The following is a 25584-nucleotide window of genomic DNA, read 5'->3' as shown; positions in this document are numbered from 1 at the left end:
ATATAGTTACTGTGAGTATGTATGTCATCTCAAGGAAATCTTTATTTTATCTGTCATTTTTTGAGAGGGAAAAAGCTCAGCAGGGAGTCTGTATTTCAGTGAACAAATGCACTTCTGTACTAGATATTTACACAATGTATGTTTTTGTAGTCATAACTTCAGTTCTAAATTAGTTGGGTTAATCTCTAAAATTGCCAGATAAAGTTGTATTTTATATATTTGTAGGATTTCCTTAATAGGAATCCTGAATATTTTTACCACTTGGGTAAATTGGCACTGTAAATCACTCTGTTGAGTCTTAACCACAATAAAACATGTTAGGTTAATCTTAGGTCATCTTATTTTTTCACTGAAAATCACTTTGGTGCAATGTCCGTTGATTTAAATGTCCAGATAGGTAACTGACTTGATTAGCTCACTGTGATATACATTTGTAATTTGGACTAAGCATAGAAAGTGAAATGATGTCACATACCCACAGCACAGTGTCTTTTATGTGCTATACTATTATATGCTTAGCAAATAACTTTGACTTGACGTGGTCAGCTTAATTTTTCATTTCAGTATAATAGAGGTTCTGAACTAGAAACTCATTTATTACTTGTTAACCATTAACAGTCTTGGAATATTTCTACAAATAAAAAGAACAAATAGGACTTGTAAACTTGATAGGGGTTGAAAATGAAGTTACAGTTTGTCATTGACAAAAGGATCTCTTCTGACATTTAAATGAAAGGCAAAGTATTTTAAGACATTTCTATCGTCATGAAAAACACTTTTCTTGACCACACACTTCCAAAGTATCAGCATGTTTTGCAAGAGCAGCATTTAGAAGCACTTCTACTTTATTAAACAGCTCAGAATGGAAGGACACAAAACCAGAAAAATCTCCATGCTGATTTTGAGACTAAAAGTGCCACATAAACATAGAAGGAGCACTTCCAACTGGCCACTGTTGTCACATCTACTACATTATAACAAAATATGGGAAAGTACACACACAACAAATGAGTATAAATAACTGCAATAGATCGATAGATAGATAAATGTATACAAAGATAGATATTTTATTAAATCTGAGGGAAATTCAAGTATTCAGCAGCTTACATACAACAACATAAATAACAAAAAGACCATTACTATTACTATATTAATTAATATTCACATCACTATCACACTTACATGAGACACATGACTTCCAGACTGTTAGTTTTGAGTTAAACCCTTAACTTGGCTTACTACAAAACACCCGGCTTAAAGCAGAGGATGATTCACATGCAGACAAAAGTTATACAACGTAATAAATGTTCACAGGGAAAGAGCATCATGACTCCAGATTGATTCTGAAGACATGACTTGCATATTTCAACAGTTGAACTGAATATAAATAGTTATTTAATGGCCTTGATGGTTCTTTACACCTGCAAGAAGGTCTCACATAAAGTAACTACAAGTTGACATTACTGATTTAAGCTGAACCTTCTCTTTTCGAAAATGTCAAGGAATCTTTTCAGCCATCCAAACAATCAGGTAAGTCACTTCTGACTGCTTCTGGGCTGAAAATAAAATATACACATGCGTATGTCGAGCTATAATTACTGTGAACGACGTTTATCACGTCTTATGTAAACCGTTGAGATGGGGTCAGGAGAGGCTGCAGTGATTCAAATGCATCGCACACAAACAGCACTTGAGTCTCAGACCTCTAGGTGGCGCACTGTCACTGCCTACCCTAATGAATAGACAGTCTCATTGAAAAGGCCTGTTATCATTGATGTCTACTAGTCTGGTGTGATTGCTGTAGGATCAAAAACAAAAAGCACCTGGGCTCTCAAAATTGATGCTATGTGCTCTGGAACATGCATACGACTTTGGCCAGAAGCCTCGGTGCTTGCAGTGGAGGAACAAATGAGCCTTGCACAATATTACTGAATTGCTGAAATCTTACTGAGGAAGCAAATCTTAGTATTTAGACAAACCAAAAAGGAGGCGTGTTACTGTTCGTATGTAAAGCCTAAAGCCATAAAATAACAGTGTAAACACAGCTTTTTTTTACATCACATAGTAAAGTGTCTCTCTCTCTATCTGAGTGAATTAACTGAGTCACATCTGCAATCCTGTGAGTGATGAACATTTTATGACTGTAATACATGAAATTTTGGTTATGTAGTTATCTCATTGGGGTGTTTAAAGCTGAAAGAAGGCTCAAGAATAACTCAGTTCAGGTGATAAATCATGTCTGACATTTGGAGTTTATCATTAGACCTTTTTTTTAAAAAAAGAAAGCATCTGTTAGAAGAAGGTAATATGAACACATGTTCCAGTATAAATTGCCCTATAGTACATTTTCTAAATAAAAGTAAAACATAAATAAGGCAGTAAGCCGTCAGTAAATGGTATCTTTTAACCATCCCCATAGCCTGGTCAGCCACAGGCTCACACCTAAGTTTGATAAGTATTCTATTTCAGGTGTGACCATTTTCTCACAAATTGCCTTGAATTTGGGATCAGTGTCTTTTTTTAGGTTGTAACCCAGGATGGAACTCTCTCCAACCGGCTGCCAGGGCCGGAAACGCCCATCCTGAATCTTCTGGGCTCCAACAGCTTCTCCACCTTCAATACAGAGGGCCTTCATCTCAGCATTTCTTCTCCTCAGCTGGTTTACCTCCTGCTTCATTCTCTCTCTCCCATAAGCCTCCACTCTGGCCCAGAAGGTAGCATTAAAATGCTGGTACAGTCTCCAGTCGGCTCCGTTCCACTGCAGAGCTTTGGCTCTCATCTCAGGGTTCAACCGAGACACAGACGAGCTTCTGCGAGCGTTAAGCTTAAAATACAGGATGTCGTCCATGCTCCAACAGAGTAAATCCTTCAGCAGAATAAGAGACTCCTCAAAATATTCTGCAATGAGGACTAGGTGAAAATGTTTTGATAAGTTATGAATGTCTCTCATTACATGAGGATCATCAGCTTCAAGGTTGTTATCCAAACCAAAGTCAAAAAAGAGCAGATTTTTAAGATAGAATGAGTTATAAGCCTCTGGACTGTAGAAGGCCTGAGGATTGTTTAGAAACTCGTCCAGTTTGTTCTCTCCACCAATCCTCCATGTGAGGGGAACTGCTCTGTGGTAGTAATGGAAGGAGGACTCGAAGAGATCCACTGGGTCTCGTAGGATGGTGACGTACACGGCATCCGGAGGCAGGAGCTTGGATACTTCCTGATGGTTAAATCGCATGTGGTTACAGACGATGTTGAAACACTCTCCAGGCCTGTAGTCCTTCACCTGGGAGCACAGGAAGGGCGATGGGTAGAAGAAGTCGTTGCGTCCATCAGGAAATGCAAACTTAAGCTTGTGCTTTTCTCCAAACCTGAAGAGAATGTTGAGGATGGTGCTGCTGGCAGTTTTGTGCGTCTTCATGAACATGATGTTTACTTTGGGAGAGCACTGTTGTGACTGGGATTCTGCACTTTGAGAGGACATTGGTGAACTTTTCTTTAATAATCTTGTCATGCTGAGAGGACACGTGTCTTCTTGGGAGCTGCTGCAAATAAAGAATAGTGAATTTTTTTGACTTGGAGTCAACAAAACACGAATTTCATTTTAAATATCTACCTCATTTTCCCTTGGCTCGGATTCGTCAAGCAGTACAGCAGCAGCATGATGTTGGGCAGTAAAATCCAGGGAATTAGCCCTCGTATTAAAGCTTTGCACTTTCTTCCTTTGATGCCAGACATTATTGAAATTCAAATAGGAACCTGAAATGAATTTAAGCCATATTCATGTATAGAGGAAATGTGCACACAGATTTGATACACACCTTGTTGGATGTTCCTGTGTTGCTTTCATGTTCTCACTAAATCAAAGAGCAGTTTCATGAAACCGAAGCTATTTCTACCATACCCAAGCCCACTAATTACCCCCTTACCTTATCCGTCAATGTGGCAGTGTACCTCGGATTTATAAAAATCATGCCAGGCTAAGGACTGTTTAAATTAAATGTGACATAGTATTTGTTACTGCTCTAAAAAGAAAAGGTTTAAAAAAGATCCATGTGAGAAACAGAAAATACAGATAAGGAAGAAAACTGATGCATCATCTTTTCTAGTAAATAAAACACACCCCACATGTTGACACTTCAAACATGTTTATGGTTCTTAAATTTCCTTTTCAGCAAACCCCAGAAAGAAAACAAGAATAGATCCTTCATTATGTAAAGCGTCTTATAAGAGAACAACAGTGTTCACTTTACCAGAAAACATATTTAAAATCAAAATGGCAAAATATGTGAACAGGTTTCTGTTGTTGACTCTGGACGGATGCTTTCTCCTGATAATTGCAGACAAATTGAAGCAGGTGGTGTCATGTGAACAGGTGGGTCCCTTTGGATGTCTGTTCTGACTTATCTTTGACACTCATCATCTACATGCATGTTGTTCATTTGTGACATTTGCTTAAAATATTTCTAATGTGTATGTCTCATCCAGTTGTGGAAACAAAATCAAATAATGTAAGAAATTCAATTTGATCAAGGCCTACACATCTGCAGGAGGCTTTCAAAACTTTAACTACCATAACAGTTCGACTACAAATGACGTGGTAAATCAAATAATACATCAAACATTTGATTAGGTGTTGAAGCGTTTGTAGAAGAAAAAAACAAATAGAGAGCTTTACCTACCTGGAGTTGACAGCATTAGCAGGGTCTGGGGGATTATTTTCCATAAGTTGAAAGAAAATCCTCTATTGTTCAGCGTGTTGTATACGATCCCAGAAGTGTTAGCTGTCTTATTGGCTGCTGGTACAACTGAAAGTAGCCAAATTCTCCCCCTCCTATGAGGGCTGAACTGTAGACATACAGTCTATGGGCTGAACTGGTTTGAAAAGGCTTTTGTAGAAAGACACACCCCTACATAACTGCTCTAATAGCTAACTAAAAAGTTGAATGTATCTTGCTAATCGATGCTTTATATATTCAGATTGATACTTAAGATGTGATCAGTGAGCCCAATGTATCTATACACAAATATAGTTTAATCAGTGGAACAGCGTTTTCTCTTAAACAAAACTGTTTTCACTGCACACGTGCACCAATGTTTATTCGTACTACCAAAGTCTTAACCTGTTAGTTTTATTTACCCACATTTTCTTATCTACAGCAGCAAATCAAAGAAGTCAGATCAGGTGAGTGTAACTTACTGATAACCATTTTTTTTATTGTTTGAGGTGGAGGATTTGTCAGTCCAGTCATAAGAACACTGGAGTGTGCAAAATCTTCATCTTTTTGTGACATAAGGCAGTATTTTAACATTACAACAGCTCTCTTCAACCCCCCCCCCCCCCTTCTGCATACAACAGAGTGAGTGCCTGTGCAAAATCAACTGCATTGCTTCTCAATATTTGCATAATATCGAAGTAGTCAAGTGGAGCACTTCATCTACTGACCAGTCAAAAACAGATACTTTACAAGCCCATATTAAACATCCAGGCCTCAAAGTAGAAACTCAGTGCAACAAAAGTGAATACCCTTGTGATTACTTTCACACAAGTTAGAAACCCTGTGATCACTGAAACAAAACTGAGATCACCTGTGATTCTGAATCTGCCTGAGGCCTATAAAATGTGCTGTGAACACCAGAACTTTCTCAGTTTTCCACCCGAGGGCTTAATCTATCTGCATGTCTGCATGTGAAAAACAATTTCCATTAGAATGAAAATATCTGATCAAAACACAATTGCAGCAATTTTCAGGAGGCACAGGATGAGCTGTAATACCAGAAACTGTGTCTGTGACCACTTTGACAGTGTGATGGACACTGAATAATGTCAACCTCTAAAGATAACATCCAAGAAGAAGAAATATTGCTTGCGTTTCAGGAACAAAACGAGACTAAAACAAAACAGAAGTAAACTGCGCTAAAATGCCTTAAAACAAGCTCGATGAACATAACAGATTTTGATCAGATGAGTCCAAGATGAATTTATTTGATTCAGGTGTGGTGAAGCCTGAATCTAGCCAGCCAGGCCTACCACAGTGAATGCATGGTCCCGGCAGTGAAGCACAGAGAAGGTAGTGTGATAATATGAGGCTACATGAGTGCAAAAAGGTCTTGGGGGATGGCATTTATAGATTGCGCCATAAATGCCATAATACTGGCTGACATAAGCACTCTCAGGCTGCAGAAGCTTGACAGAAGAGGAGTATTCATGATAATGAAGCATAAAAATGATCCAAAGCACACTGCCAAAATGATACAGGAGTTTCTACAGAAGATAAAGTTCAAACTATGACCTAGACAAGTACGTCACCTGGTTTGACTTCATTTGAACCCGTTATGGTAAATAAAAGGTTACGGCAACTCAGCATCTGCAGCAAAGAGCAGCTGAGAGCAAAAACGCTACTGTCCAAGGTTATGCAAATATTACGATGTGATACAATTTTGAATCGTTTTACATTTGATGTTGCACAGCGGTGCATTTATGCACATGTACAGAGCCTGTAAGACTTGCAAGACTTTATTCTGTGAATAGTGGCTGAATTGGTCAGGTGTTAAAAATGTATAAAATACCTTACAATGACAGTGTCATAGCAATGCACATATTATACGAAACACGTAGCAGTGCTTGCTCAGTCTCACTCCAGTTATGTGATAACCCAGTCTCCTAGAAATTATGCTGTCATATTAGAGCTCAACTGATAATGAAATCATTGAGGGGCCCAATACCAAATCTCAGGAGTAAAAAATTCTGATATTGGCATTAAAAAAATAATTCTGAAATGACTGAAAAATCTGTTAAAATCCATACAATAGTCATCCAAGGCTGTCAAAATTGGCTGATATTGTGTTCAGAGTGACTTAGAATGTGTCCAAAACAACAACAAAGTTTAAATAACTCCAAAAATAAGAACAGAAACAAAAAAGTCAAAACTGACTTTAAATCTTTCTGAAATGATTCAAAATCTATGGAAAATTAAAATGAAACTGGAAAAAAACCACAAACTAGTCAACACAACTCAAAAATGTTCAAAATGTCAAAACTGTAAAACTTTTAAAGTTACTGAAACACCAAAATGTTCTCAGAATTATTCCAAATTTATCCAAAATTACAAAAAAGTCCAAAATATCGGAAAAGAAAATGACCATAACACGTAAAATCTGACTTAGATTGATTTAGAAATGACTCAAAATGTGTCCAAATTGCTGCCTCAGCTGCTGCTGTCAAGGCCTCAGGAGAACTTGTCTCTGTTTCAGTAGGTCACATCAGTTTGGCAGAACAAGCCCACAGTTGTGTGGCAATAGCTGATGTCACTGATTTCAGAATACGTCAGAGGAGAGTCGGTTGATCAATTTCACTGAGCGATAAGAGCAGGGCTGCATCTATCCAGTCTGGGGCTGCTGCACTGAGTACGATCTACAATGACAGAAACCGCAGTTTGCATATCTTTAGAATAACAAAAAAATATATATTTTAGATTCTATGTGAGTTTCAAATTCTACAAATGCTGAATAAACTTAACAGATGTTTACTGCTATAAATACTTCTACTCTGGAAAGGCATTAAAGCAATTCTGGTCTCTTTTTACGTTAACCACTTTTATTGTAATCAATATTTACACATATTTTTACAAGTATAATGATACAGCAGTGATGAGGAAACAAAACAATAACAAATAAAACTAAATCATGAACACTTAAAAGTATCACATCAGCATAATTTGTACAAGGTGAGACAATCAACCATCACCTTAAAACAGGACAATCAGATCTACAAAGGTCCAAAAAGACATTAGGCACTATGGCCACTAATTGAGTCATTATCATTATTGGTAATATGTTGGAGTTATGATGTTGCACTTGGAGCAAAAACATGATTCAGGACTTTCTAAAGCTGCAAGAACAAAATGTTATTCTTACATTACTGTTGTGTAAAATACAAGCTTTAGAAAGGCAGTAATGATGACAGGAAATTTTCATTTTCAGCCCTAAATAACATTCCAGTTTCCATTTTCATTCAACCAGTCACGACCCCTCAACTCACAAATGTTTCACATCTGACACAACCAGTCTCTCAAACCGTCTCTGGAAAAATAAAAAGCTCTGCAGCTTCACCTTCTCGTACTTGAGTGAAGTTTTCTTGAAGACTGCAACAGCACCTACGTCATGTTTTTGGAACATTTTGGAACACGTGTCCTGAAATTTCCTGTTTTTCTGCTTTGAACATCTGCTGTCTGTGTTTGATAGCCAGAAGATGTTGTCGACTTCACAGAAAATGAAGTTAGGACCATCTGGTACACGTCAACGATTAAAGCAGTCGAAGCGTGAATGACTGGCGAAATGGGTCACAGCGAGTCGCTCGTTGTTTGGAGCTTGTTTGAAAGGTACTGCAAACAATCACCAACGATTGTGGGCAGGTTTCAACACTTCCACAGTACATTTGACATTTTATCTTCTCTTTGTCTTATGGATATCGATGTGCAGGGATCAAGAGAGATCAAAAAGAGGACCAGACATACAAGTACAGATCTCTTTTTATGTTATCAAAGTCTATATGCTGCATAAAATGTAGCAAACTATTTGTTGACACACGGACAAAAAAATCTGCAATGAACATGCTAATTAAAACAGTTCACAATTCCCCTTAGAGGAGTGTACAGTAACAAAAACTAAGTCGTACAGTAGCTTCCGGTCAATCTTGTTAAGACAATCATAAGGCACTTTAAGTGACAGCAACCTAAGAAAAAAGCGAATACAACCATTTAAAAAGCAAATGTCAGTTTTTTATGTACAAGTAAGCCACCTTTGGTAGTCAAAAAATACACAACATACTTTTCTCAGCTGTATATCAGAAACGATCAACATTTAGAAACATAAATAGCCTTTAAGTCTTTAAATATAATATTTTTTGCAGATTTGATTCTGAGGATTACTGTGGTCAGGTTAAAGTTTAGAGATAAATAATCGTTATTTCTTAATGAAGCAGCACATGTATTGCTACAGTGTGTTACTATTACAGTGCTTTAACCCCTCTTTATCGCCTTCTAAAAGCAGGAACCATACCACATATGAAATACCTGTCAGTGAAATGCAAAACTTTCTTCTCTGTTGTGCAGCTGTGCAACCCGGTAAAAGACATAAATGTCCCACCACAAAGAGTCGCTAACAGTAAGAGGTACGCTAAAGACAGTGGAATGCTTGCAGACATGTTAGTATGTTGTGGTCCTGTGACTCAGTAGACAGGCTTGTACAAAATCTGACCGCCCAGCAGTCTGCGCTTCAGCTCCTTCCACAGCAGGCTGCGCTCTCTCTGGGATCCCTTCATGAAGCCGCGGTTCTCTTGAGCACGGCGAGACAGATAAGGAATGACCTCGTTGACGGGGCCGTAAGGAACATACTTATAGACCGGGAAACCGGCTTGACCTGTTTCCAAGAGAGCAGAGAGACAGGTTTGAAAATCAGTGTCCCCTGTCTCCACCGTGCGTGCATTCAGCGTCATGACTTTGCAGATGAAGTCCATCAACAGCATGCAAGTAGCAGAAGAAGGGCCAAGAAGATTTAGAAGAGCCAGACAGTAAATAGGTTTAAAGCAACAAGCTGACAGTAACTGACAGAGTTGTCAGGGTAGATAGAAAAATGGATCTGGGGGAAAAACCACATTAATGTTTGGTGAGTAAACTGAAATAAAAGTGCAGCATTATTTGCCATGTGTTGACAAATATGCTATGATAACACTAAAATGTGAGAATGTGTGGTGGATATTCCAAGGTCAAACTCAACTCACACAGTCAAAAGTTTGGACACACTTTCTCATTCAATGCTTTTTATTTATTTGTTATATTTTCTACATTGTAGATGAATACCAAAGATGAACACTTCTTCTGTTTACAGCATAATTCCATATGTATTCTTTTAATGTTTTGATGTCTTCGGTATTAATCTACAATGTATAAAATAAATAAATAAAAATCATCAAATGAGAAGGCCTATCACTAAATATAAAAATATGTTTAATTAGTCATAGCTTAAGTTCTTCTTGTCAGGTTTATTGGGAGTTTCTTATATGTAGTTTGTTTGCACAGCATAGTCAGTCCACAGAGCATTTGGAACTGTCTCTTGTGCCCCGAGGCTTTTGTGCTTGTTGAATGCGGCACGGTGCTCCTAGGAAATGAAATGTTTTACTTTTGGTTGATTCTAAGTTGTTGTTTTCAAAGTCATCCTGCTCTTTGAAGTGGAGGAATAATAGGGGAAAAAAATCTGAATAATTTGTAAAAATGTGAATTCAAAAGTAATTTGTGACTGTCTCAGCATTAATCCTCACTATTCATCTGCAATAAGCATAAATATGTACAAAAACCGTGTTTTTTTAAAAACAAATATACACCCTTGGCCCTTCACGTTGGCATGAAGCTAAAGCCGTGCCAAAGTTCCCAGCTCCCACAGGGCGCCCAGACCATACTCAAGTGAAAAGATGACAGCTAACAGGTTTGACATGGGAGAATGTTTGGAGTTAATTGCCGTTTCATGCTGCATCTTGTACAAAATGTACAAATTGTACACCGTGTTCGATACTATGACTGTCACACTAATGTAGGATAGTGAGGTGTTTGTGTTCAGACTGATAGTGTGCACCTCTGCAGAGTCAAATTGACGTAACGTTTCGTAACAGTCGGCTAATGGCACTGCCAACTGGGACTGTTTGCTCCCAACATATCCACAGATTGGCTGGAGTATTTCTAAGGTCAGCGGCTGCCTCAGTATAGAAAAGCTGACATATGTAATGGCTATGTTTTATTGGGTCCTCTATGGCCACATGACCGTGTGATATAACACTCTGTGATTCCATAACGTACTGTGCACTTTTAGCATCCCAGCTGACTTCAACATACCTAGCGGGAAGCTGATCTGGTCACACATGCCGAGCAGCTGTCCAAAGTAAACTTTATTCTCGGTGGGTGAAAGGCCCATCTCATTCATCCTGACAAAACAAATGGGACACATGTTATGGAGCTGTTACATAACCAGAGCAGGAGTGTAGTATTCCACCACTGATGTCATAATCTCACTCTGCGAACTCCATAATTGCTCTGGAAAGTTGACAAAGAGTACGCTTTACTTAGAGCGACATCGTACGCATTAGCTTGCACCACTGGGGCTAATCCTTTATGAATGAGAGCTTTAAGGCTTTCGTGTAAGTTCAAACAAAATCTGTTCAACCGTCTTTGTACTTTTTTCACGCAGGACTCATACAAAACGTACTTCTCGAGGGTGAACTTCACAGTGTCCTCATTGTGAGTGGCAACCATGACGTTTGCTTTCCTGCTGTGTTCAATCTCCTCCAGCACATAGTCCAAACACCTGGACAAACAACGAGAGATTTGTTTGGGATTTACAGATTTTCTAGCCGACTCACGAAAAGGCCTTGATAATAATTGAAGTCTTACCTGTGATACATCCTGTTGGTGGCCTCGTAGTCCGGGTTTATTGGATCTTCGTAGCCGATCTCCTGGGCTCTGGCTCTCTCTTGGTACATGTAGGCTCCACGGACCAGTTTGGCACCAAAGTACCAGCCCTCCCGCCGAGACAGCTCAACATCCAGAGTTACATTGTCATAGGCTTCCTAAACAGAATTAACATTAGAAAAAACACAAAAAGACATGACAGTTTCGAACAAAATTATCAAGTCACACTATTCATTTTCATTTTGACATCTCTGTATAACATTCTGTTGAGTTTTAATGCTGTTTTACACAAATCAAATATCTGTCCAAGCTCTTCTATACATGTGGTTTGCACAGCAGAATGTCACATTCACCTGATTTTGTCAGAAAACATCTCATAATTACAAGAAAACCAACTCAGCATTATACAGCTGACTATTATGTTACATTCACATGAAAATGATGCTTTGGAGCTTTCCAAAACTCATCAAACTTACGTGTAAAATCTGAATATGTAAAGTATATCAAAATAATTCAAAGATAGTTGTATAGTTATAGTTATACACAGAAAAACAAAAAAACTTTTAAAAAGTAATCTGGCTAACCTAATTTTTAAATAATGCTAACAAATACAGGATAGAGAGACAGTCCTCTAGCTGTAACCAACAGTATTACCGAATAAATCCATGCCAACAAACTGTTTTTCTTGCATGTTTTTACACAAGTGAAGACTTTTAACGGTAATTTTTATTCACATTCAAGCACAAGTGATGAAATACACCATAATGCCTCTTTAACCACCTTAACCTTTTTCTCATAATTGTTCAATCATTTTAGGTTATTATGAAGTTCTATTTGTGAGATAATAAGAGAGAGTTATATGAAAGTCATAATTAGAAGATATCTCCAAATTAAAGTCTTTATCTAATTCAATGAGCTTAAAAAGGAGCAAATACAAAATCCAATTATGCAATGTACCGACAATCTTTCCAAACACATCCTTTTTAATTTAGTTAATTAGCTGTAATGAGGAAACTGCGGTCTCACCTTGAGGTAACACTGGTAAGTGTTGAAAATCACCGGCTTCTCTCTGTTGAATTTCCTCTGCATTTCCAGGGTCAGTCGACTAATAGCTGGCTGGAAGTACGTCTGCTCAGCATCCACCATAAGCCTCACCCCATTATCCATGGCATGCTGCAGCGCACAAAGAACATTTCTGTATTTTTGCTTCTGGAAAAACATATTTGCCTTTTAATGTTATATTATGCCTTACCATGATAACTGAATCTGATAAGTGAATCTTATCCAGCTAATGTGCAGTTGTGCACAGCAGCACAAGACATGATTCTGTTCTGATTTATTATAGAGGTTTTGGACTTTGATTTCTCAGTTTCCTCTGATTATTACACATCACTTCCAGATCTATTTGTTCTGGTATCCTCACCTTGGCCAGAATGTCCATTCTCTGCAGCATTCTCTTCATCTGCCTCTCCTCCTCGGCTGTGAATTTATTCAGCAAAGGTTCCAGCTGGCCGGTCTACACAACCAACACACACACACAACGTTAAATCATTTGGCATTTACTTACTTTATGATTACACAAATTTTATCTGCATGTGTCGGGAGAAGTAAGGGCGAGGCATGGGAGCATTCTGAATTTCTCGACCATTTGGTCCTGCTACCTGTTTTCAAAGTGATCAAGTTTCGCAGCTGCCTTGAATTACACCTGCTGCATTAACGTATGCACGAAAACTCAACACGCATCGGCACTTCATGAGGTCAAGAGAGCATAAGAAGTGCTGAAACATGTAATGTTTTTATTCCTAGGAACACAATATTTACTTGCGGTAAGACATAACACTGCAAGTTATCATCTTGTAGGAAGAAGTTGGATTTCTTGCACCGGAAAACTTGTGTCAACTTGTTCCCACCATGCCATAAAGAAATCCAACTTCTGCTGAAGGAAGCAAAGCTTATATCACATTTATGGGTCAGGATTGTCATGCTGAGGAAGTGTGGCCAATAATCACCAGAAAAAAGGGTTACAGTCTTTATCGCTTCTGGAGAAATGAACCCTTTAAAGAATGAGAGTTTGAGGCTCTATGTTGCACAGCTAACTTTGCACTGATAAGGTAGATAAAAGAAGACCCAAAGATTTACACAACTTTCAATCTCAGCAACTCAAATAGTCACTTTCTTTTCCCCTTTTCATTTCAGAGCTGGGCTGAAATCACTAAAGGCTTAAATGACAATGACTCACCTCAAGGTTGGGCACCATGAGCAGATTGGAGATTTTTGTTGTATCATTTATCAAACTGTTCCAGTCCAGCAGGTCTATCGTTCTGCAAATATGATGTGGAAATAAACGAAAAAAGAAGATACAAAATAGGTGAAATTCGAGGAAAACATGTTAAAATCTGTGTGGGCTAAAAAGGTTAGATTGCAGGTCTATAAATGTAAATGAGCGACTATCCTACCCTGACAAACCCAACTTCTCTCCAGTAAACCAGTTCTCAATGTCATCTTTGGCTCCAATGCCCATCTCAGTCAAGCTTTCCTACAAGGAAACATTTCAAAGATTAAATATTATTGCAATGATTTCAGTCCATTGTTGGTTTAAAAGAGTGCATGAGAAGACACCAGCTTTGCATGAGCATGTATGAACATGCGTTAGACTTTCCTGCAGGCTGAACACACCTTCAGTTGTTCCAGTTCCAGCTTTTGTTCCAAAACCATCATTTCAGATATTCCCTGTTGTGCTGCGAGGAAGTTAAAGAAGCGTCTCCATTTAACCAGGACTTCAGAAAACTGAAGCTGTTCAAAGACAAAACAAAAACACATTAATTGTTCAATTCACACTTAGAATACTGATTGTATTGAACTACATTTATCAGCAATTTGTTTAGAGAAAATAATAGCTTCTGCTCATTCGTAACTGGAAAAACACTTTCATCTGAGAAAGCTCTAAAACTATGATACTAAGGTGTGAATCCACTCACCTCACACTAGAAACGTGGCTAATTTTCCTGCCACTTTCTTGGAATTAGCTATTTCAAGTGATTAAGCTGTAACTAGCACTGACTCAAAACTACAAAGATGCAGTCAAGCCCGAAATGATTCATACTCCTACCAGATTTGACTTAAAATTACATTAAAATGTAAATAAAAGCTGGGAAATTATTTTTTTTTCACAATGATGCCTCTTGTACATCATCTTGTTGTCTTTTAGGAAACACCTGTGTCATTTCCCATCCAAAAAAAAAACAAAACTTGCTGGTTGAATAAAAGAAAGTCAAAATTTGCTCGGGGTATGAATAATTTCAGGCTTGACTGTAGATAAATGGCTCATAAATGATGTTTTATTTCCCCACTATCCTTTAATCAAGACCTTGTGCCGATCTCCTGTTCATCAGTAAAGCTTAGGCAGAAATGTTTTTGTTATTGTTGGATAGCATTGAAGAAAAGAAGCAAATCTTACCAGGAATTGTGGGCGTCCCAGAGCAGTCATTTTGATGGCAGAAAACCCATCACTAGAAGCTCCACCTGAAATTGATCACATTCTACGTCATACGGAGCCGTAAAAATCTATTCTGCTTAAACCAACTCTCTTATATATTATGCTAGTTTACCTTCTTTGTTTTATTCTATTTTTGATCGCTTCTTCAGAAACTTTTCTACTTACCAGAGGCTCTAATGCAGTTCATGAACGTCTCCATTTGGTTGTCACATTTAGCCTCATCTGCATAGAAGTAGGTACGAGCGCTGATGACGCCTCCACGTCTGTCTCCAAACTGACGATGGGCCTTGTACTTTTTCTCACGATGATCGTCGCCTAAAGAGAGAAGACGGTAATTTTAGTTGCCTGTGAGGACAATAAAGTGAACATAGCGTATAGCTATTTAAACTGAGTTTGAAAAAAAGAGATTTCTTGATCATTAAATATGAATTATTGCATTACTGGTAGTCAAATGTCTTCAGAGTAACATGCTGACTTTAATGCATACTGTAAAAATACAGTTTTCCAAGATTAAAACACAATTACAACCAGTAAAACGTGCAGTGAAATGTATTGAGCACCTGTTCCAGACCAAAATAATAATAATAGGACTGCTGTAGGATTCCAGATGAGAAAAGTTAAGTGTTTTCATTCTAGAACTTGACTGCAAAATAATCAGAGTTACTTCCATCCTATAATCTTTTGTTTTGGGTTTAGTGCAGTTACAAGTAGTAAAATAAAAATAAAACAAATTTATCAAAAACAGAAGAACCATTTGGATTCTTAAAAGGGAATTAGTCTATTATCTATTCCATTAGTTGGCAATAAACAGCCATTCTTCAAACAACCGTAGTCATCGAACACATCACAATTATTTACAGCATTGACACGACTCCCAGATATATTGATATGTTGTTCAGAGAAATCCCTAGTAGGTAAACTATACATACTTATTTTGTCGTAAACACCAACCCCTCTACACAAACCAAGCTTCACCTCACTGCACCAACTGACCGGGCGTTTCAGACACCACCAGATCCAGATATAACCAGCCCCATCCAGGCTGGACCCCCATCGGTCGCATGACTAAGCATACCAACCAGGACACCCAGTACAGACTTGTGTTGCATTCAGGGCAAGATTAAGCAACTGAATGTCAAAGCACACCAGGATCTAAACCTGGTAACTGTGCAGCATTTGTCTCGTCAATGAGTCATGCAGGAGCGGAGAAGTTGCACAACATTAAACACAGTAAGGCTCATATACGTACCTGGACTTTCTTTCTCTGCCTCAGAAACACATGAGCTGAAAGAGAAAGAAGGGTTTGCATCAGAATAGAAGAACAAAATGTTTAAATGTTGGCTTTAGTACAAACAAGTGAAAAGATGTCAGTTTTTTAAATTCCTCATATCAACTTTTAGACAGGAGAGACTTTTCTACTGTGATCGAAAAAGGATAAAGCTTGCATTTTAATGAAGGTAAATGTTTTTATTTCTCATGCTGCAACATGAATCACGATTCAGGGAACAAATGGAAAGACTGTGTTTGTCTTTTTTCATTGGATTTAATTTTGGTCTTGATTAAAATAATCCAAATCTTCATCAGAAAACGCTGCGTAGTTCAGCACGTGTACGCCTGAGCTTGGCAAATTAAACCCAATTAAAAAAGGACACTATATGGTTATTTTCAGCTCAGACTATTACATAACACTTCCTTGCATGTTGCTCTTGAAGGGATCCAGCACATTACTCTCAAGGCTTGGCAGCATTTCCATGAGCTCCAGCCTCCCAGCCGAAAAGCCCAATCGACCAATCAGAGGAGAGGGGTCTGTCTGAGGCGGCCAATAGGGGACAAGCACTGTTTTCCTACTAGAGAAAACACCTTTTTGCTTTGATTACAGTGACCCAGGCTCCTTTGATAGGAAGTAAAACAGAAGGCATACATGATATGATATGATAAGATAAGAAAGGACGGATACCAAAGTGCAGCTCAGTGGAATATTTTACCCCAAAATACAAAAGATCATTGGCAAAACTGGGGTTAAAGATCACAACAAAAGTGATCAAACCTGACTTTCTGACTGTATTTTAAATGTCAGTGCTGCACGTTTTGAGCACTAAAATGTCATAATATCCCATACATCATGACTGGTTTTACCTGATAGAAGAGCCTAAAGCAAAATATGCCACCATGTCCTATATAATGCACTCTGCAGTGAGAGGTACAGAACAAAACAACCTCAAGTCAAAATGTTTTGGTGTAAACTTACAGTAAACTTAACAGTTCACTACAACATAATCGATACTGGCCTGTCTACAGTTTACCCATCTTGTTAAACTTATAGAGACCCTTCATAGAAATCTATTCATTGCTACAGTAAACTTTCATTCCTGTGGCTGTGCTTTCCAGTGTGCAGCTCATATTACACTCCAGGTATGTGGAGGTAGACAGGAGGGAGGTTCTCTCTTTGCATGGACTCGTTTCCCAGGATTCCTTTTTTACCTAAGTATTTCCTCGATGTAAAAAACAAACACAAGCTCATTCGAGAACAGACTGTTCTGCTGTCGAGCAGCTGGGACCCTTTATGTGACACAAATAAATTGGATTCAGGTGATTTTTATGGCTTAAGTACATCGCAGGTAAACAGTTTGTCTTTTGGAGCACATGAGGCATAAATTAAAGTTTAAATATGTATTATTTTTGCTTTATATTTCATCCTAATTGAATCGCATTGTCTAATTAAATACTCACTCCATTTCCTTCATCTCTGCCTCCTCCTGTGTCAGGTCCTCTTCCACACTGTAGTCCAGAACGGCCCCCACACCGAAGGCCTGGTTCTTCTGGATGAGCGGTTTGATGGAGTTGTGGTCTTCTCCTGCCACAAACTGGCCGTAGAAGGTCATCTTCATCACCTTCTCAAACATCCACTGACCCAGGAGCTTCTTGCTCAGGTCCATCAACTAGGAAACACAACCAGGGTGAGGAGTTGCAAAGTGTATAACAGGTTATTGGGCTTTCACAAGCTTCTACAAGTGTATTTTTTTGAGTCATCCAGACAGGAAGTTATTCTGACTCACCTCTTTGTTCTTCTCAACCAGGACGTCAATAGTGCACAGTTTGAAGACCAGCAGGCTTCTGAGCAGCTCGATGTTCCCTTTGCTTCTGTAAGCTTCCTGCGTGTTGTCAAAGTCGATGTGGATTTTACTGAGCGGCGTGCTGCTCAGGTTTTTGGTCTGGCTGATGAGCTCCACCGGCACAGCCTCCACCACTGTGCATCCATCCATCTGCGGCTCCTTCTCCTCCTGGCTCTTGGCGGACACGACCGTCGACCGGCATCTCGCGGGTGAGATTCGCAGCTTTCCGATGTTCCCCGTGTTGGCCCTGACCAGCGCAGGTACGAACTTAGTGTACGACATGTTTCTGTCTCTTCCTCTGCGCAGGCTGCCTCCTTTCTCCGTGGTTAAGTACTGCGCGCGCTCTCAAGAGCGCCGGTTTGATGACATCTCGCGCCTGGTGGGGTTGGAGGGGGCGGGGCCTCACGTGTTACATCACTGTGCCAGGCATCACGCGCGGACACACGCTGCCAACAGGGATGTTTGAATTTCATCTCCTAATTTAAGTAAGGCTCGTTTTCTGTTCAGCCATTACGAGCTACTAAATATACACAAACGTTTGGACACACCTTCTCATTCTGCTTATTTATTTCGTTTCTTTTGTACAATGTAGATTAATACTCAAGATTAACACTTTTTTTGTTTACAACATAATTCCATATGTATTCTTTTATACTTCTGATGTCTTCAGTAATAATTCACAATGCATAAAATAATTAAATAAAAACATTAAATGATAAGGTGTGTCCAACCTATTGACTGGTAGTGTAACTCATGGCTCACTTTATTTATGGGCAATTAAATCTGAATATTGATATAAATATCATCTGCAACATTACTTTTCTCAGTGACTTGGTGCACTCAGTGTCAGTGTTAGTATCTTGTATAATATTTGGATCTTATGTCCAATGCTTCATTTTATGTACAAAATTTTATTTTCATGTGTTGTATTTCAGGAGAATGTGGAATATTTAATTTTACTTGAAGTATCAAGTTCAATATTTCAATAACATGGGAAATATTTTATTTCCGTGTGCAAAATTTTAATCGAATGTGTAATATTTCATTCTCTTGTGCAATATCTCATTCATATTTCAGTCATTCATATTTCGATTTCATGTACAATATTTTAATGTCATGTGCAATATTTTATGTACAGTATTTCAACATCATGTGCAATATTTAAGTTCATGTGCAATATTACATTATCACGTGTAATATTTTATTTCATGTGCAATATGTATTTTAATGTGCAATACTTTATGTAATATAGAATATTTAATATGCAGCATTTTAATCTAATGTGCAATATTTCATTGTGATGTGATATTATTTTACTATTTCAGAAGCATTGCAAATTTTACTTCCTACTTTGTATTCTAGTCATATTTATTTTCCGTAATGCTATCATACTGATGTCTTTCTGTACCTCTGTAGCATATTGTATTACTGTCTTTAAGCTACTGTTGCAGTTGGTCTACTTCTTATATTGGTAAACTTGCAATTTAGCAATGCAGGAAATTATTCTGATGTAAAATTGCATCAGAAGAGAATGTCTAATGCTGTCACTGTGTATTACCGAGATCATAACTAAGACCTGATCTCTGAGACTTTTAGAGAGAACCAACCAAGGTACAATAAAGGCATTTGGGAGGAAAAATTGTACAATAATCAAATGGAAAATAGCATAACCCTGGGAATAAAGAGGCATCTGGTCACTAAATTAAGTTATTTTTGTCAAGCTGCATGGACAGACACACACAATAGCAGATATATTATCAGAAAGCAGGATATTGATGCTTTTATTATGAATCATTTCTATCCTGTGGTCGTTATGATGGATGATGTCCATGTGGGTCCATTGTGTTTCTGCAGTTGTACTGGTGGTTTGAGGATGGTGGGTGTCACTATTATATAGTCTACAGAACTGTTCTCAGTAAACAAACATATAAACACTGCATGTCAGATTTTATTAAATTCTAACCAGTGTTTTTAACATAGGGGATTAATTATTTGTTGCTTAAAATGCACACAGCATTTCTACCACACAAGTGGCATCATAAAACAAGCAAGTTGCAACAACATGTAAGCTGCTGAACACTACAATTTCCCTCGGGATTAATAGCGCATCTATCTATCTATCTATCTATCTATCTATCTATCTATCTATCTATCTATCTATCTATCTATCTATCTATCTATCTATCTATCTATCTATCTATCTATCCATCCATCCATCCATCTATGTATCGACAACAGCAGGTGGCAGCACCGCACATCACGTAACTGCTGACTACCGGAAAAGAGACGTAGAAGAAGAAGAAGAAGCTAGCCGCTCGTTAAGGTTGCTAGCTACGCGGAAGCGGCATAGTGTGCACACTGATAGCATTAAATCTGCAAAAGAAGGCGTCCTCGCTTGCTTTATAAGGTAATCGTTTCCATTTATTGTTGCAAATGCTGTCTGCTACAAACGTGTAATGTGCATTGCCGGTTATTGGAATTTTAGAGTATCAGAATTGTTAGTATATATTAGCCGAAGGTAAACCTCTTTAGCCTGGTTAGCTGACCTTACGCTATCAACAAAGAAACACATCAGTTGTTGTATTTGCTGGTGGACGTATTCGGCCCTTTCCGGCCACAAATGTTAAGTAAAACTGCTACATGGGTACTTACCAAACATGTACATTGCATTAATTGCTTTTAAAGCAAGCAACCCACAGTATACATCGGACATTAGCTAGTGTTAGCTGGGTAGCTGCGGTCTGCTTTAGTAGTAGCTGCAACGTTGTTTTATAGCACGGTAGAAGGTGAATGTTGAGCAGCTACCCTCGTTTTCTGCCTTACAACTAGTAATAAAATTACCTTGTTTACCTGGAGCTTTGCACATTTTCGCTAATGGTCTTTTCAAATAAATGAATAAATCAATCAATCAAATATCCACATGCCAGTGTTTAGCTGTAGCTGTAAACAGGTTTGATCGGTTTGTCATTTGCAAGGCCCCGGAAACGTCTTTAACCACAGACCAATGTCAGCGGATTAGAAAATGCACCTGTTAATTATATAGATGTCAAACAACCGTGTCATGAGTATTATATATTTTTAAGTGAATGTTGATTTTTTCCGTTACTTTAGACTGTGATTTTTGCATATTTTAACACCGGATGTACACTGCTAAATCTGTTATTGTGTAGCTTCCACGTTTGTAACAAGTGTCACAATAAATCCAGTATGAATCAGGCTATACGGCTGGTGTTTCCATATAGAGTACAAAGAGTCACATGCAGTTTTAATGACTATGATAAGGAAATTAATCATTTGCCAGATCCTTGAGTCAACTCAAACACCTTTGAATGCTCTTGGAACATGATCAAGAAATGCTAGTTTTTCGTATGATTTGTATCTCATCTGTACATATCACTGTCTGCACACACATTTTAGTTGGTAGAGTTCCTCCACGTGACACTTATGTTTTTAGTTTGACCAGCATTATACTGTTAACCATTCATTAAGGCTGTTGGACATTGATTACCCTGTGTTTTAAAGCTTTCAGGCTTGGATCCGGGGTCCTGTGCCATTTTTCTTGAACTCATCATTTACTACTATCATGGCTGCATCCCTGGTTTAGCGATTTGTCTTTTTGTCTAAATTAAGGAATTGGCTACGGATGGACTAAGTTTTGGATTGGAACTAGGAATAGGATAAGGACCACTTCCACAGCTATTTGTGAAAGCAAGAAGTGATCTTAAAGTCTGCAGGTGCCCTCATTCTGTGTCAGCAGTGCCACCAACTCAACCACCATGTCTGATGGCCGGATCTATGTGGGGAATCTTCCTGTGGATGTCCAGGAGAGAGACATTGAGGATCTCTTCTTCAAATATGGAAAAATTCGCGAAATTGAATTGAAGAACAATAGAGGCACTATCCCTTTTGCCTTCATCCGATTTGAAGATCCACGGTGAGTTTTTGGGATGGTCTTTGGCAAGTCGAATCACATTCCCCTTGTTGGACTCCTTAAATATTGTCGTGTAGTATCGTCTTCGGTGACTGCCAGCAGGGGATGGAAGGAGACAGCCTGTCCAACTTATGTCCGCTAGGCCTACTTTGGTAAGGGGTTCTTTGCTCTCTTCTCTTAGGGATGCAGATGATGCCGTCTATGGAAGGAATGGATATGGATATGGGGACTCCAAGCTTCGTGTGGAGTATCCTCGATCCTCTGGTGCTAAATCTGGTGGTCCGATGGGAGGTGGTGGAGGAGGACCAAGAGGAAGGTTTGGACCCCCAACACGGAGATCCGAATTCCGGGTCATAGTAACTGGTAGGTGGACGTGATAGGTCGTAGCCCGTTAATAGTAATCACTCTTTCCATTTGGCCTGGAGGTCAAGGGGACTGGTAGGAAGGAAGGTGGACATAGGAGTCGTAGGCAGATGTGTTTCTCTCTTTCTCATGGCGGACTGGAGGACAAGGGGACTAGTAGACGGACATCATGAGTCGTAGGCAAATGTGTTTCTCTTTCTCATGGCGGACTGGAGGACAAGGAGTCTAGTAGAGGACGTCATGAGTCATAGGCAGATATGTGTCTCTCTCACTCTCTCTCTCATGGCGGATTGGAGGTCAAAGGGACTAAATGGATGAGATCAAGTCCGCTCCTAAAGTCATGAAAAACAAATGAGTAAACTGAAACCGGTCATGTTGGATGAATAATCCCAATCACCAGCTATAGTGACTGGTAGGTGTAATTTTGTCATTGTGTATCATTGATAATTTGTTGTGTGCTACATTTATTGAATGTTTAATTGGGTTGCTTATCTAACACCCTTAAAGTCTAAATCTTCATATAGTTGTCTGTTTTAAGTAGTCACACTACATATGATTACAACAGAGTGTTCAAGGACATTCACCCAATAATTTCATTTCAATTTCACGTAGTTTCACCATCTTTTATCAGTTATGCTTACCTTTGTTACCAAGGCTTTTATCATACACAGGATTTTATGAACACCGAGTGGAGAAGTGGATAGAGTTACACCTTTATTGAGGCTTAAAAGATGCCTTACTATACATTTTACTACTGATAATTAAGGTGGCAGTCCAGTTGAGCATTTCCAACTCTCTGTTTGGCATTAAACTCTTATTTTAACAATAAGTAACCATGCTGGAGAGAAAAATGTCAATGATTAAACCCTGTGTGCAAATACACTTAGGTGTTAGTAAATTCCAACTTTGCCACCTGAGTATTGGAACAGCCGCTCACATGTGTTGCAGTTCAGTTGCTTGTATTAATTAGTTTTCAGATGAATGAACAAACAACATTAGAGAGGAGCTAATCATCAGTAAGCATTGTAACATGCTTCAGGAAATTCTGTGTGCTTAATGATAATTCATATAGGAATTTAAAGCAAGGAAAAATGCTAACAAAACCCAAGCTCCTTCCACTTCTCCATCTATTAACATCTATCTCAGGTTCACACTTTATTAAAATTATGCATAACACTAGCAGCACCTCTAGAGAGTTTACATTTTGGACAAAGGATGTGTGTTTTGTCGTTATCAGATTTGTCTTTTCCCGTTCCAGGATTACCACCAACTGGGAGCTGGCAGGATCTGAAGGATCATATGCGCGAGGCGGGCGACGTTTGCTTTGCAGACGTGCAACGAGACGGTGAAGGCGTGGTGGAATTTCTCCGCAGAGAGGACATGGAGTACGCGTTACGTAGATTGGATCGGACTGAGTTCCGTTCGCATCAAGTGAGTGCCGTTGATGATGAGATCTGTTGTTCCAAACATTTAGCTGGTGAAACAAGCATATAATTTTGTTTTTTCGTAGGGTGAGACCGCTTACATCCGTGTCTACGAGGAGAGAGGTACTCCTAACTGGGGTAGGTCACGTTCCCGTTCAAGATCCAGAGGTCGCTATTCTCCTCCCTACAGAGGATCCCCCCCGTCACGCTACCAGTCACCTCCACGCCATGCTATGTCCAGGCATAGTCCACCCCCCAGGAGGCCCCCTCCACAGCACCACAGCCCCCCACCACGTCACTATCGGTAGAAAGGCTCGCCAAGTATAGAAGGAAATTGAGAAAATGTTTTGTAATTCAGCATTTTATCTTCTTTTTTTTTTAACCCCAGGCCTCCTCGTAGGACTCACCATTGTTATTTTTTTGATACATACATTCCATCTGAAACCCCTGAGCAACATGCTTCTCCTCACAGCCTTAAAGATTTTTTTCCTTTTGTGTTCCACCCACTTTTTAAATGGAAGTGCAAATCCTTAATTTTGCTTTTTATTTTTCCTTCTTCGTGAGATAACTGTATATCTCTGTGCAAGATAGTGGATCCTGGATTGTGCTGTCAGACAGGAACCAGTACTTATGTCTAATATTATGTTCAAAATACCGTCTGCATTTCTGCAGCTATCTGATCAAGCATGTTGTTTCTTAATTTGACAAAAAATTCCTTTTTTGTGTCACATTTCCGTAGCTTAAAGTCAGAAGGTTTTTTGCCAATTTAAGAACCTGTGAAGCTAATCATTATGGTAAAATTCGCAAGCCTTTTAGAGTAGTGACACACATTGACTGTGAGCCTCACCTGTCTTTTTTTCTTTTTTAATGTGTGAACAGCTGACCGAGGTGGCCTGTCGGTGGAGTATAATTTGTATGCATCTCTAATGTTTTTTTCTTTATCAATAAAATGCAAACTTTTACTGTGACAGTTTGTTCTTTATCTGTAGACTTGTTTTTTCCCCCTTATTCCTTGAAGTCAACCATCCTTCAATTTAAATGGAGACTGATGCTATATTGATGACAGACATCCACAGTAACAGTGCTTTGGATCATATTCATCATTCCACAAGTAACTGTGCAAAAAAAAAGTAAAAATGCAGACTTAAGCATTTATTGCTTTAGTGACAGACATGCTGCACAAATATTGACCAAACTGTCAAAAATGAACACTGTTTAAGGAGACTATCCCTCACTATATGATTTCTTCAGCAACCCAGATTCTTCCTTGTCTGACAAACAGAAAATCTACCCAGGAATTAGTCTGGTTCTTAATTAGCATTTACAACCCCATCTTCATTCCAGATGTGGACAGCCATATACAGCACCTAAACCTACCAACTACTGAAAAAGTTCATCCAGAGTATCGGTACCAGTTTTGGTGATACTGGCCCTGTATTTACTTGGTATCGCAGACCACTAGCTTAAGGCAAGTTGGGACAAATTCTGTACAAATTGTTGACATTAAATTAGCTTTTCACACAGCAGACATTTAGATGTTTTTCATGTGAAAAGCATGGACGTTATTTAACTAATCCCTTGAAATTGCTATTGCGTCCCAGTAAACCACAATACCAGGACTTAAGCAGTTGTTACTACTTTCATTATTTACACTTGGGACTTTCTATGACTTCTCAGATGTCCTTCAGTTGATTTATATTATAAAATAGGCAAATATTTATTGTCATTTGAGTGTTGTTTCCAGACACTTACAAAAAAAAAATCTGACCCTGTCCTTTAAGTCTCCATATCATTGAACTAATGT

At 38.7% G+C, this 25584-nt stretch overlaps 3 protein-coding genes across 8 annotated transcripts; 1 reads left to right on the top strand and 2 right to left on the bottom strand.

Moving 5' to 3' along the window:
• Positions 1-512: 512 nt before the first annotated feature.
• gal3st1b (galactose-3-O-sulfotransferase 1b) lies at positions 513-5201 on the bottom strand. 2 transcript variants are annotated; one of them, XM_022194623.2, is made up of 3 exons: positions 4677-5201; positions 3611-3753; positions 513-3539 (listed from the first exon to the last, which is right to left on the bottom strand). In XM_022194623.2, the coding sequence occupies exons 2-3, from the start codon at positions 3730-3732 to the stop codon at positions 2387-2389; spliced, it is 1275 nt and encodes a 424-aa protein (XP_022050315.1). In that variant the 5' UTR covers positions 3733-3753; positions 4677-5201; the 3' UTR covers positions 513-2386. The 2 variants fall into 2 exon arrangements, with proteins under 2 accessions (XP_022050315.1, XP_051794289.1); XM_051938329.1 differs by having other exon boundaries at positions 513-3536; positions 4677-5200.
• A 3306-nt stretch (positions 5202-8507) lies between these two features.
• Positions 8508-18426, bottom strand: prodha (proline dehydrogenase (oxidase) 1a). The gene is made up of 14 exons (XM_022194628.2): positions 18006-18426; positions 17680-17888; positions 16199-16233; positions 15115-15264; positions 14911-14975; positions 14130-14246; positions 13910-13989; positions 13693-13774; positions 12877-12969; positions 12480-12626; positions 11436-11611; positions 11251-11349; positions 10881-10969; positions 8508-9414 (listed from the first exon to the last, which is right to left on the bottom strand). Exons 1-14 carry the CDS (start codon positions 18342-18344, stop codon positions 9224-9226), a joined length of 1872 nt encoding a protein of 623 aa, XP_022050320.1. The 5' UTR covers positions 18345-18426; the 3' UTR covers positions 8508-9223.
• A 1877-nt stretch (positions 18427-20303) lies between these two features.
• On the top strand, positions 20304-24748 carry srsf9 (serine and arginine rich splicing factor 9). Of its 5 annotated transcripts, none has more exons than XM_022194631.2 (5): positions 20304-20469; positions 21820-21996; positions 22175-22356; positions 23615-23787; positions 23867-24748. In XM_022194631.2, the coding sequence occupies exons 2-5, from the start codon at positions 21839-21841 to the stop codon at positions 24086-24088; spliced, it is 735 nt and encodes a 244-aa protein (XP_022050323.1). In that variant the 5' UTR covers positions 20304-20469; positions 21820-21838; the 3' UTR covers positions 24089-24748. The 5 variants fall into 5 exon arrangements, with proteins under 5 accessions (XP_022050323.1, XP_022050321.1, XP_022050325.1 ...); XM_022194629.2 differs by having other exon boundaries at positions 20331-20469; positions 21585-21996; XM_022194633.2 differs by having other exon boundaries at positions 20335-20469; positions 21817-21996.
• Positions 24749-25584: the final 836 nt, after the last annotated feature.

This window comes from Acanthochromis polyacanthus, chromosome 18 (genome assembly GCF_021347895.1).
Source record: "Acanthochromis polyacanthus isolate Apoly-LR-REF ecotype Palm Island chromosome 18, KAUST_Apoly_ChrSc, whole genome shotgun sequence".
Taxonomy (NCBI): domain Eukaryota; kingdom Metazoa; phylum Chordata; class Actinopteri; family Pomacentridae; genus Acanthochromis; species Acanthochromis polyacanthus.
The sequence above is the reverse complement of the archived record's forward strand: the minus strand, read 5'-3'. Positions and strand labels throughout refer to the sequence as shown.

Excerpts from the sequence above, each read along its gene's own strand:
- gal3st1b (XM_022194623.2), bottom strand. The coding sequence starts at position 3,732 with ATGTCTGGCATCAAAGGAAGAAAGTGCAAAGCTTTAATACGAGGGCTA. Across the intron at positions 3,540-3,610 it reads CCGAGCCAAGGGAAAATGAG|CAGCTCCCAAGAAGACACGT; the intron begins GTAGATATTTAA and ends CTTTATTTGCAG.
- prodha (XM_022194628.2), bottom strand. The coding sequence starts at position 18,344 with ATGTCGTACACTAAGTTCGTACCTGCGCTGGTCAGGGCCAACACGGGG. Across the intron at positions 15,265-16,198 it reads GGCAGAGAAAGAAAGTCCAG|GCGACGATCATCGTGAGAAA; the intron begins GTACGTATATGA and ends TTCTCTCTTTAG. Across the intron at positions 13,990-14,129 it reads TGGAACTGGAACAACTGAAG|GAAAGCTTGACTGAGATGGG; the intron begins GTGTGTTCAGCC and ends GTTTCCTTGTAG.
- srsf9 (XM_022194631.2), top strand. The coding sequence starts at position 21,839 with ATGTCTGATGGCCGGATCTATGTGGGGAATCTTCCTGTGGATGTCCAG. Across the intron at positions 22,357-23,614 it reads ATTCCGGGTCATAGTAACTG|GATTACCACCAACTGGGAGC; the intron begins GTAGGTGGACGT and ends TTCCCGTTCCAG. Across the intron at positions 23,788-23,866 it reads CTGAGTTCCGTTCGCATCAA|GGTGAGACCGCTTACATCCG; the intron begins GTGAGTGCCGTT and ends GTTTTTTCGTAG.